This window comes from Liolophura sinensis, chromosome 8 (genome assembly GCF_032854445.1).
Source record: "Liolophura sinensis isolate JHLJ2023 chromosome 8, CUHK_Ljap_v2, whole genome shotgun sequence".
Classification (NCBI taxonomy): Eukaryota; Metazoa; Mollusca; class Polyplacophora; order Chitonida; family Chitonidae; genus Liolophura; species Liolophura sinensis.
In genome coordinates, this window is record NC_088302.1 from 50,008,192 (window position 1) to 50,020,421 (window position 12,230).

At 37.4% G+C, this 12,230-nt stretch overlaps 1 protein-coding gene across 2 annotated transcripts in view; it reads right to left on the minus strand.

The window, feature by feature from the left end:
* LOC135472734 (tripartite motif-containing protein 2-like) overlaps positions 1-12,230 on the minus strand; it is a 41,905-nt gene that overhangs the window by 20,214 nt on the left and 9,461 nt on the right. Inside the window, exon 1 of one of the 2 annotated variants that reach the window (XM_064752390.1) lies at positions 8,526-8,878. The exons of the other annotated variant lie outside the window; for it this stretch is intronic. Within the exon in view, the coding sequence (XP_064608460.1) occupies positions 8,526-8,555 (30 nt within the window). The 5' untranslated portion in view covers positions 8,556-8,878. Of the gene's footprint in view, positions 1-8,525; positions 8,879-12,230 lie in introns of those variants that run through there. 2 annotated transcript variants of the gene reach the window in all.

Here is a 12,230-nt window from a genome sequence, read left to right on the forward strand (position 1 = left end):
ATGTTAACACTACTTACAGTACTATAATTCTTCAACCATTGAAATCTGTCTTTCAAGCATACTGATTTATTTATTTTTTATTTATTTATTTGATTGGTGTTTTACACAAGAATATTTCACTTATACATCCGCGGCTAGCATTATGGTGGGTGGAAACCGGGCACAATCCGGGGGAAACCCACGACCATCCGCAGGTTGCTGACAGACCTTCCCACGTACGCCCGGTGATCAAGCATGCTGAGCTTGATCAAAGCTTAATCCTTATTCTGGCTAGACTAATAAAATCCCTGAAACTGGCCAGCCCAACCTGAACCAAGGTAGTTTTGTCTTCAAAATCAAATGAGAAAGGTGCATAAATTCCAGTGGAAGTTATCCTTATATGTGAAAAGGTCGAGGAATTAGTGTACAACTATACAACACATGACAACAACATCAACACATATCTTACATAATTTAATGATATTTTATTGTTTTTAATTTTTTATGTAATTTATACATATCTATGTTTTACAATACTACATACAATATAAAAATGTGTGTGAAACACTCTTACCTCTGACAATTTATTCCAACATTAATGTTGCTGATGGTTGTGGGTTTTCCTTGGGCTCTTCCCAGTTTCCACCCACCATAATGCTGACCCCATCGTACATGTATAAGTGAAATATTCTAGAGTACTGTGTAAAACACCAACCAAATAAATAAATAAATTATTCCAACATTACTCCTAAATACGCAATAAAGAAAATTAGTTAACAGATATATAGCTGTATGTTTAGTGCTCATTTGCAACAAATTTTTTAGGTATTCGATTGCCCAATTCTTCTAATCTTTGGGACACCTGGTCTACCCTTTTTAGCCAATATACATGTAATTGTAGAAGGAATATTTATTTTCTCTTTCTTTCCCCATATGGTTAGTCCTTCTAAACAAAAACATATTCTTACATGTACGTTTGCTTTTCCTAGAAACTGGGAAAGAAATGCAATTCTTTGCTTTCAAGACTACTAATATCTGCCCTAAAAATTAGAAGAATTAACCTAGTGCATTCAGTCACGTACAATGAATGAATCACTCAAAAACTACACAACAACATAAAAATTATTTCAAGCCCAAATGTCTCATGCAGGTTTAAAAAATAAAGATGACTACACTGCTCTGGTATACATCCATGTATACTGTACCGGTAATGATTTCAACCACCTGTATACTGAATGAGCAAGTGGTATATAGCCTCTGGTGCCTGTACTACACAATAACATATAGCCTCTGGTGACTGTACTGTACAATAACATATAGCCTCTGGTACCTGTACTGTACAATAACACATAGCCTCTGGTACCTGTACTATACAATAAACATATAGCCTCTGGTGCCTGTACTAAACAATAACATATAGCCTCTGGTACCTGTACTATACAATAACATATAGCCTCTGGTACCTGTACTACACAACAACATATAGCCTCTGGCACCTGTACTATACAATAACGTATAGCCAGTTGGCACCTGTACTATACAATAACATATAGCCTCTGGTACCTGTACTATACAATAACATATAGCCTCTGGTACCTGTACTATACAATAACATATAGCCTCTGCTGCCTGTACTACACAATAACATACAGCCTCTGGCACCTGTACTATACAATAACGTATAGCCAGTTGGCACCTGTACTATACAATAACATATAGCCTCTGGTACCTGTACTATACAATAACATATAGCCTCTGGTACCTGTACTATACAATAACATATAGCCTCTGCTGCCTGTACTACACAATAACATACAGCCTCTGGTGCCTGTACTACACAATAACAAACAGCCTCTGGTACCTGTACTACACAATAACATATAGCCTCTGGTGCCTGTACTATACAATAACATATAGCCTCTGGTACCTGTACTACACAATAACATATAGCCTCTGGTGCCTGTACTATACAATAACATATAGCCTCTGGTGCCTGTACTACACAATAACATATAGCCTCTGGTGCCTGTACTATACAATAACATATAGCCTCTGGTACCTGTACTACACAATAACATATAGCCTCTGGTACCTGTACTATACAATAACATATAGCCTCTGGTACCTGTACTATACAATAACATATAGCCTCTGGTACCTGTACTATACAATAACATATAGCCTCTGGTGACTGTACTGTACAATAACATATAGCCTCTGGTACCTGTACTATACAATAACACATAGCCTCTGGTACCTGTACTATACAATAACGTATAGCCTCTGGTACCTGTACCATACAATATCAGAGGATAACTGTATATGTGCTCATAAAGTGTGGGAATGCAGGAAACCGCTGCATCCCTGTTAATTTGATGTCACTCAACCTCATATTTGTCATCAAAAGATGTTGTTGACTTGTTAAAGGCCACAAGGTGATATATGAACTTTCCCTCATGCAATGCCCTATTTACCCGCACAAAAACCTCAAAGTTGTTTGTGTCCAGCATATATTACCTAAATTTTACAGGTACTCAGTCTTCTTGATAAATTCGTAAATTATCACAAAACAAACCTTGAAACTATTTGTGTATAAGTTCTGAACCAGACAAGTTTAATTATAAATTCCCTGCTAGTTTTTCCGCTAATTACACCTGTGTTACCTGAGGTGCAGCTCTGAGCACCTGATTCTGCTTAATTAGGAATTACACAATACCTGTTCATGTGGCGTGTTCAGCCATCATGCCAAAGAAAAGAAACACAAGCAGTTGTCTCATTATATAACTCATGTCTTGAGATTAATACTGGCATAAAACAAGTCAAGCATATTAAACTCAATTTTCTTCACTACGTTTGCACTATTTCAGGAATTTGTGTATTTCTTTTATACATAAATGTACATATTTAATTACCAACTCATGAAGAAAATAACAATAACGAGCATTGAGTAATGTGAAGGAATTTCAGGTATGAAATATAAAAATCAGATAAACATTCCAGGATAGAAATGTGGATATTCGCATGATATTACAGTCATTCCAGAAAGACAAAAAAAGTATCCGTATGAAGAGAATAATTTTGAATTCAGAATAACAAAAATGTTAATTTTCAAATTCAAATGTCACATAAATCACAAAATAATATCTATAGATCCTCAGAGTTTAATACCACATCATCATTGTCTCGTTTCATTAACTAAAGGTCATTTTCATCCACAACGTATGCATATACACAATGTATACATGTTTTCACTAACCTTGAGTGATGGGATAACAATCTATTATCAGATGGTTAATTACAAAAACTTACCAGCTAAACACAATAAGACTACTAAAAACAATAGCCTATCAGTCATGATATATCCAGTAATAATGAAATGTCTATTTATCAAACGATAAATTCTCTAGGACAACTTTACATAAAAAGGTTAATTTTTCTCCTTCACATCCTCTGTAATATATTTTTTGATATTTGATGCGTATTTAGATTTGTAAAGTTGTGTACCAACGTAAAGTTACAGATGCACGTGCAATATCATTACAGTCAAAATGAAGTTTGTACAGGCTAGAAAAACAGACAATGAACTTTTGAAGACATTGATGGACCTGCAAATACCTTTGTTTCTATTTTTAATAATTTTTTTTTCAAGAAATCAAATGAGGACACAATAAAAAGTGCTGGATAATGAGAAATGCAACAGCTGAGTGATTACAGCCAACAACATACACTTCAGCTGACTGACACTTGTGATAAATCCAGGTATTACATTCTCCCTCGGGTAAAATCCTCACAAGGTCAGGTAACTATTAACCTTCAACTCTGTAAGTTCATCTCTTCTCACCATATTAAAGAATTTCCAGATGCATAAGCAATGCTTTTCCTCGTCTGATTTAATGTACAATTTATACATACCACACGAATAATTAATTGAGCCAGAGTTCAAAGGGGCCTTTTGTTCTTGGGGAAAAAAGACAATTAAATAGATGTCATTTCATACATACGAGAGATATTGTTCAATTAAGGTCAGCCAATTTGTACCAATGATTTTAGGGGAGGAATCTACTGGCCTTACTGCGTGTACTGGTATATAAATGTCAGTCGACTAATGGTTCATTAGTGCTTAATGTACTACTAATTGATGGACAGCTCAGAAGAAACTGTACATGTACTACACAATTTGAACTAGAATATTAGACAAACTTTCATATTACTTCAAAAATGAATTGTAACAGTGCACTGCCTCACTGCAAAACAATGTTGAAGATACCAGTCCCACCCAGACCCAGTATCATACTGACACCAAGGGCTCCATTTCACAAAGCACATGCAGCATTATGTGTGCGCAGCTTTCACGGCAACCAGTACTGTGGGTATTACATCCCCAAGGTAGTTACAGAGAAACAAGTACCTGGGTTAACCTCCGAGGCTTAAGTCATAAGTATGACCAGATACAGGCTAGAATTAAGGTTTTGGAATTGGTAGACCGCATGACCATAATCATGCAATCAGTTTGCTTGTGTATTGTATGAGCTTAACAAATTATGTACAAATTAATTCTTCACTTAGGCTCTACATTTGCTTCATGGGTGGAGGAAAACGACAGTGTCTGGGGTAAACCTCTGTCCTTTGCCAGGTACATACACCTACATGACTTACATCCTGACTATAAGGCCGCAACTAGTGGAGCAAAAGCTGGATTTGAACTCGCCACCTCGTAGGTCAGAGGTCAGGTAGTCTCTGTGAGCCTGAGCTCTAATCACCTGAGTTAGGCTTGAGTAGTGTACACATATAAACATACTTAAGTACATTTATTGCAATACAATATGACATACAACTGTATACCCACTATAGTAACTGTGGTATTTAGTGCCTATTTATTTCTTCTTCAGTGTTTTTTTCCTTCTCTCTTTTTTTTCACAAGCAGTGATTTACTATTCCGCCACAACACCTTTTTTACTTCTAACACCTCTCATATTTCTGGCAAAAATGACTAAATGACTGCCGGATAAGAGTAAGTGATTCGGTGAATTCCCCAGTCAATCAAATCTCATAAAAACCTCATCAATCAGGCTTTATTCCTACAGGTAGAGCGACAAGGGTATCAGATTCTCCTTAGACACCTGACAAAATACCACTTGACAAATGTCCACCAGGCTACATGTACCATGGTCACATCCCCAGGGAGGGACACAGTCCACCTGGCTATACAGATTGATAGCACACCTGACTCTGCTAGACATGATCATCTCCCATGAACTTTTCTCAATACATCAGGCAAGGTCCAGGCATAAGTCTAGTCTTTAGATTCCCAAGAATGTCAGAGTACTCCACACATCAGTACCGAAGTCTCCAATTGGACATGCATGTATTGTAAAGTACGTGTAATGCTGATGCTATTTGTCTCATATTGCAGCATACATGTAAAATCTATAGAATGTACAGTTTGTGGAAAACTTTCCCGCGACGCATAACATATTATTATACACTATATACTTAATGGCACGTAACACTGATGGACTTGTATGTAAATGTCACGAATAATGTGAAAACTTTTGTTCTAGTCTATGTTTGTTCATTAGTTGGGACTTCATGGAAAACAAAATACTAGCTAAGAGACAAAGTTAGGAACTTTTCTTTGTATTCCAAAGATGATAAAGCAGTTCAGTTTACATTAGACATAATACATTATAACAAATGAAAGTGTGATGTAATGAAACGGCAGCATTTTTTTCACTCCCTTACGAAGGGGCTAGTATGAAAGCAGGACATGTAAATGATTGTTGCCCTACATCTACAATGTTGCAGTGTATTAGTTTCTATGGTAACGTCATCTGTCTTTAATGTCATAATGATGAGATGGGAAACGAACACTTCATGTGAATAAAATGGCGTCAGGCTCCTACTGCTGGATGTTTGACAGGTTCCCATAAAAACATCAGTATGAGGACCTAACACAACTACTATTTTGTAGCATACTAGTCTAAAAAAAAATACCACCTCACCTTTTGCCACCTCTTCCATCAAAAGTCAAATGAACAGATCAAACTGGCGTGAAAATAAAGCAGAGACAACTGCTGTCACAAGTTCTTTGTCATCTATTAAAGTGGTCGTAGATTACTATCAATACGTCTGTGACACTTACTGAACATCAGCTTCTTCTTTAAAAAAATAAATGTCAAATGTAATAAAAAAAAAACTCTGATTCACACATAAAAGCAGCATGAAGTAAACAAAGAAACAAAACTTCTAAATATCACCTAACTAAACAGTATCACACGATTCCTATACACTGTACATAGAAATTATACAAAAAAATGTAAATACCTAAAGAAAAAAAATATTTTAGTCCAATTGCTGCCTTTGAGAGGACCATCCAGGCATTTAATTGATACATAAAAGTCTACTTTTCCCATGAGCATTTATTGCATTTTCTTCACAAAACAACTTTGTTGTGTTTCTTTTCGCTCGGTTTCATAGTGGGGTCCGTTTTTTCTCAGGGCTTCCTTCTAAAGATCCACTTAGTGCCAATGCTTTAGATGATGTGAAAAGGTCTGCTCCACCTGAGTTCCTGAGTAGCCCCAGTCTTAGAAAGACACCCTTGTGTGTCCCCACAACCTTAACACTTCACCCATTTACCTGCCCAACTCTCTCAGCCATTGTGAAAGAGGCTTTCGCAGGCTACGGCAATAGACAGCCAATTGTAGTCACCACATAATCTTTATCAAAATTAAAACAGCGACAACAACGGTCCCCTGTTGGAAAATCCTTTTGGGAGGGAGAATATGTTTACCATCAGTGAAGATTAAATGCTAGGTTAGAAGAAACAGAATGGCCAATGTAAATAGAACTTGAAGAGGCACCTGTTCTGTAATGGCATGTACAATAGCTATATCGAAGATTCACAGGTAACAAAGGCTGTCGTGTCCTTCACAACTGAACATTTTAACATACATATAGGTTACCGTTCACGTGAGCCATCCAACATAACACCTACCACAGAATGTTTCATAAGCTAAAGATGGCTAGAAGTCCTTAACAACGAAACATTTCAGAACTATAAACTCACCTGGATTAAAACTTGAAATGATGACAACACATATAACCCATGGAGAAAGTATGACTGAACAAAGACACATTTTTGTTTTGCTTTTATAGATCACTTGAGTTGTTTAATCAGATAAAACAATAAATCATACCAAAAATACATATCTTGTTAACAAACAAGTTATGACATTAAGAACACACTCAATGAGAAACATCATAAATTACTGAATACATGCAAACATGTGGCTTTGGGTAAAGGACTTTTATAACTGGAAAATCTAAATATATCTCAGACGATGTCACATAATTTATATGTCTGATCTTTTATTTAATTGGTGTTCTATGAAGTACTTCTAAATTAGAAATTTTAGTGGGATTTTGTCTTTTCACATGTTTGCAAGGTGTTTATTCGTGCATGTTCTGAAGGCGTTGAAGATGTACTTTTTTGAAGCCAAAATTGGCCAACCCAACCAATGTAGTTTTATTTCCAAAATCAAATTAATCATGTGCATAAATTGTAGCGAATGCTGCTCTTTCATATGCGAAAAGGTTGAAGAATTAGGGAAGGTGACTTATCTTGAGGTTCCATAGGTAACCATCACACTTTAAAAAGTAACTTATACAAGCTGTAAGTATCCATCTTAAAACTAGACCTGAGTTAATTAGAGAAAGTGAAATCAATATAAAAATAGTGCATGCTGACATAAGTCTGAAAATAATATATGCTACAGTCCACAGATATAAAAAACACAAGACTTTACGGCATTTATTTGCCTCTAAAAATGCACTTCTTGGATGATTTTTAGGATGTATACAGTAATAATGTAGTTCTGTAAAAAGACTGCAGTGTTTCATGAAGATCCATGAGAACAGCATAAATAAGTTTGAGCAGACATATTGTATATCACATTTTATGTGAAAAAAAACTACAAGAAGTTGGTGTATATTGCCCTATATATATATATATATATCTTTTGTTTACCCACAGTGAGGAAGTTTAAAAATCAGAACAATGTAACAGAACAATAGCTGTAGACTAATATTGTTCTCAGAGTTCATATTCAGTCTAGCGCTGATCTAACAAATGGTACAGCTTTATAAAAGATGAAACAACGCAGACTTTATCCTGACAGGAGTAATCCCAATCAGATTCTAATTTACTCGTCGTACTGTCTTTACAATATTCTCCATTAAGAAGTTTTCCATGAAATTTCTCAAAAAGTATCTGAATGACATGTTTAAAATAAATGTGTGCCCACCCACTCAGTGATTCTCTGTAAAGTAGGCAAGTGCAGCGACAGGTTGTAGGAAGAAATGAAAACAGGCTAGAAATATTACTTATTCAAAACCTAAAATAATACTTTCTTTCCTAACCACAGGAATTGTTACACAAAGCCACTCTTGTAAAGTGTTAAGGCACGTCTGTAAGCCACGAATTCCAGGAAATGAGACCAGTAATAGATGTTGGGATTTTACTCCTACTTAAATATAGAAATGCCTACCTTATGTGTTAAAACAATCTCTGTAGACATGATTGGGGCGTACAGGTAGAAGCCCTCGGGTGAGTTCGTTAGCACAGGTGAGACTGGATGGAGAGCACAGGTGACAGCCTTGGCTCACTGAGACAGTTTGATAGCGCTGGCCAGGTAGGCTTCTTAAGGCAGCCCAGTCAGTCTCAGATAATAGGTATCACAGGTAAACTACCTCAACCCACATCATTCACACAAGTAGACTGGTCCCAGACATAGTGATAAAGAAGAACGGAAGATTCCATTGTTACAGTTACGGGAGAGATGATTTATAGGGCTGCAATCTGAGCAGTCAATGCATAAGGCAAGTTGACAATTCCCATAACAATAATCATCTGTATTCAGTGTGAAAGGAATAACACAGCGTACAAAGCTGACACAATAGCAGTGATAAGGTGTTACTGAACATGCTGATTTACCATGGTATGGTCTGAGTGCACACCAGCGAACAAATGCCCCCTGACACTGACAGCTATGGGCATACAAACTCAGCTAAGAGCAGACCCCTTGATACTGACACCAGATCTCCACTGATGATAGCACAATCACCTTTCTCACCTGAACCTGATAGATTTCATGCCCATCATCCCATCAAATCCACATCCGGACTTTTATAAACTTCTACAGAATTCAACTGACAAAATGAAATAATACAGACCTATAAATATACATCACATGCTGATATGCCCTAAATACGCTGGGTATATGTATATATACAAGTGGGTGTGAATTTCATGTTTTAAAGCTCATCTCATTTTTCTTATTCCATTTATTCAATCTTCCCATGTGCAAGATGAAAATCTCAATAGAATCAATCATGAACGGTCAATATACCAATCAAGGTGCTCAACATTTATAACCTACATGAAAGTCTCAGATGCTGATGTTAAAAACAGCTCAAGCATCAGGCTATTCTGTTTCCCTCCCTCTGCAGAATCATCAGTAGAGGTAAAACAGGGTAGTTTGACATAGGTGTTAATGGGATCAAATTAGTTTTCCTGAATTTCCTCTGTTGGCAGTCTGTAACAAAAAATTTTTATGCCATCAAGTATATCTTGGCTCTATTCTGCAGATTACATGCACTGGATAAGAAAAATTTGTATTCACAAATTTCTTACTCCAACACTACAACAGGTTAATTATGCCTGTTGGGTGAGGGAGTGTGAAACTCTGATATATCCATATTTAATTTCTATCCATGAAAACCGTCCATAAATGTGTTCCTAACCACACTAGCCAATACAGTTAGTGTAGATTCATGGCACAGGTATGAGGCATAAAAGATTCACTGACCAGCACTTTCTGCTTTTCATATTTATCTTTATTTATTTTAATGTTCCCGTCTGAGTAAGACATTCATGTATTAAGCACAATAAACAGAGGCACTTAATTTGTTGAACCGATTGATATTTTACACTCTAGTTAATGAGCCTTCACCTTCATCAGACAGTCATGTTCACTGGTTGAGAAAAAGCACCAGTCCAAGGTACCTGACAAACCTCAGCATACAAATACAGCCGAGTTGCTAACTGGTGAATAGCTAAATTGAAGTGGAGAGCCCTTCAGATCACTCAGCCAGTGAAGGCCTCTCAGTATGAGATCACGCAGTCCTTACTGTTTAGGAGCCAAAGGTTAAGCGTCTCCGAGACATGGCAGGGTCACCTAGAGTCCAGTTAACACACAAAACCTCTGATGACCTGCATGGATGAGGTGACAATGCACCAGGGAAGCACCTCAACACAGATGATGAACACTCAATAGATGCCTTACTACCACGTGCACACTTATGGCCTATACCTATGTGCAAAGCATGATGTATGGCTATGTAACATGATTTGGCACTTCCCAGAAATCCAATATGAGACGTCCTTGTGGAAGGGACATAAATAAACTTGACTGTGTCAGCCTACATGTATTTGTCAAATGTCACACAAAGTAGACTTGGTAAATGACCTAAAGAAGGCATCCAATGGCCAGTGGGACAGACAAATTGATCTAAATGAGAGACCCACTCTAACCTGGAACACAGGCAATGGAACATTGGCAATGTGATTGGCTTCAATCTGGAACACTGGCAATGTCAATGGTTCTAACCTGGAACTATGGCAATGTGATTGGCTTCAACTTGGAATATTGGTAGTGTGAATGGCTTCAGTTTGGAACACCTCAATCTGCGATGCTAGCAAAATGATTTACTTCAACCTGGAACTTTGGCAATGTCACTGACTCAGTCTAGCCTGGAGCATTAGCAATGTGATTTTGGCTTTTAAAACCTGGTACATTAGCAATGTGATTTTGGCCTTTAAAACCTGGAACAATATAGCAATGGTGTATGTCAATTTTGGAATGCATCATACTGTCCATTTTTGTTTTGAAAATGGACAGACTCACACATGCACATGCACAAATACATCACAACCTGTCTTGGGAATGGACAGACTCACACATGCACATACACAAATACATCACAACCTGTCTTGGGAATGGACAGACTCACACATGCACATACACAAATACATCACAACCTGTCTTGGGAATGGACAGACTCACACATGTACATACACAAATACATCACAACCTGTCTTGGGAATGGACAGGCTCACACATGCACATACACAAATACATCACAACCTGTCTTGAGAATGGACAGACTCACATATGCACATGCACAAATACATCACAACCTGTCTTGGGAATGGACAGACCCACACATGCACATGCACAAATACATCACAACCTGTCTTGGGAATGGACAGACTCACACATGCACATGCACAAATACATCACAGCCTGTCTTGGGAATGGACAGACTCACACATGCACATACACAAATACATCACAACCTGTCTTGGGAATAGACAGACTCACACATGCACATGCACAAATACATCACAACCAGTCTTGGGAATGGACAGACTCACACATGCACATACACAAATACATCACAAAACCTGTCTTGGGAATGGACAGGCTCTCACATGGATATACATGAATTCATCTAACATGTTGACTTTGCAAACTGACAGGTAATTACTCCCTTTAATGGTCTGACACCCGAGGCCAGTGATCACCATAACACCTCCATGCTTCTCCCCATAGGTCTGCTAGTCCAGAAGCGTCTAGGGCCTTGGCATGTCAATATCCCTGTTCAGGACGATCAATCTGCTTTATACCTGTGTCCACAGGTACATCGTGATTGATCTGCTGAGGTCAAGTTAAACTACAGACTAATCCTGGAGTAAATGCACTTGTCAAACTGCAGCCATTATTGTCAAATATAATCTAAACCGCCAAAGGACTTTCTGTCTGTGAAATGTTAGTACTTTCAGACCACTTTACTTTCTCCATTTCGTTGTGTACAAAAAGGCAACTTCAAACCCAAATGATATAGTAAAATCTTGAACAAAAACTACAAATATTACCACTTTGTAGAAATACATGTACAAAACATAAACAACTAGTGTACATGACCTTAATATATAAAAATACATTGAAATTAAGTACTGTTTTCTCCAAACACCTAAAATGAGAATTAATGTATGTCAAAATGCAGCCATTACTGTGAAGTAAATTTGGACACTGGAAAGGATTTCTGTGTGTGAACAGTCAGACTATGACCTTTGACCCCATCCCATATCCATCAGACCCAAACTGTACCAAAGGCTATACTCCCCATAA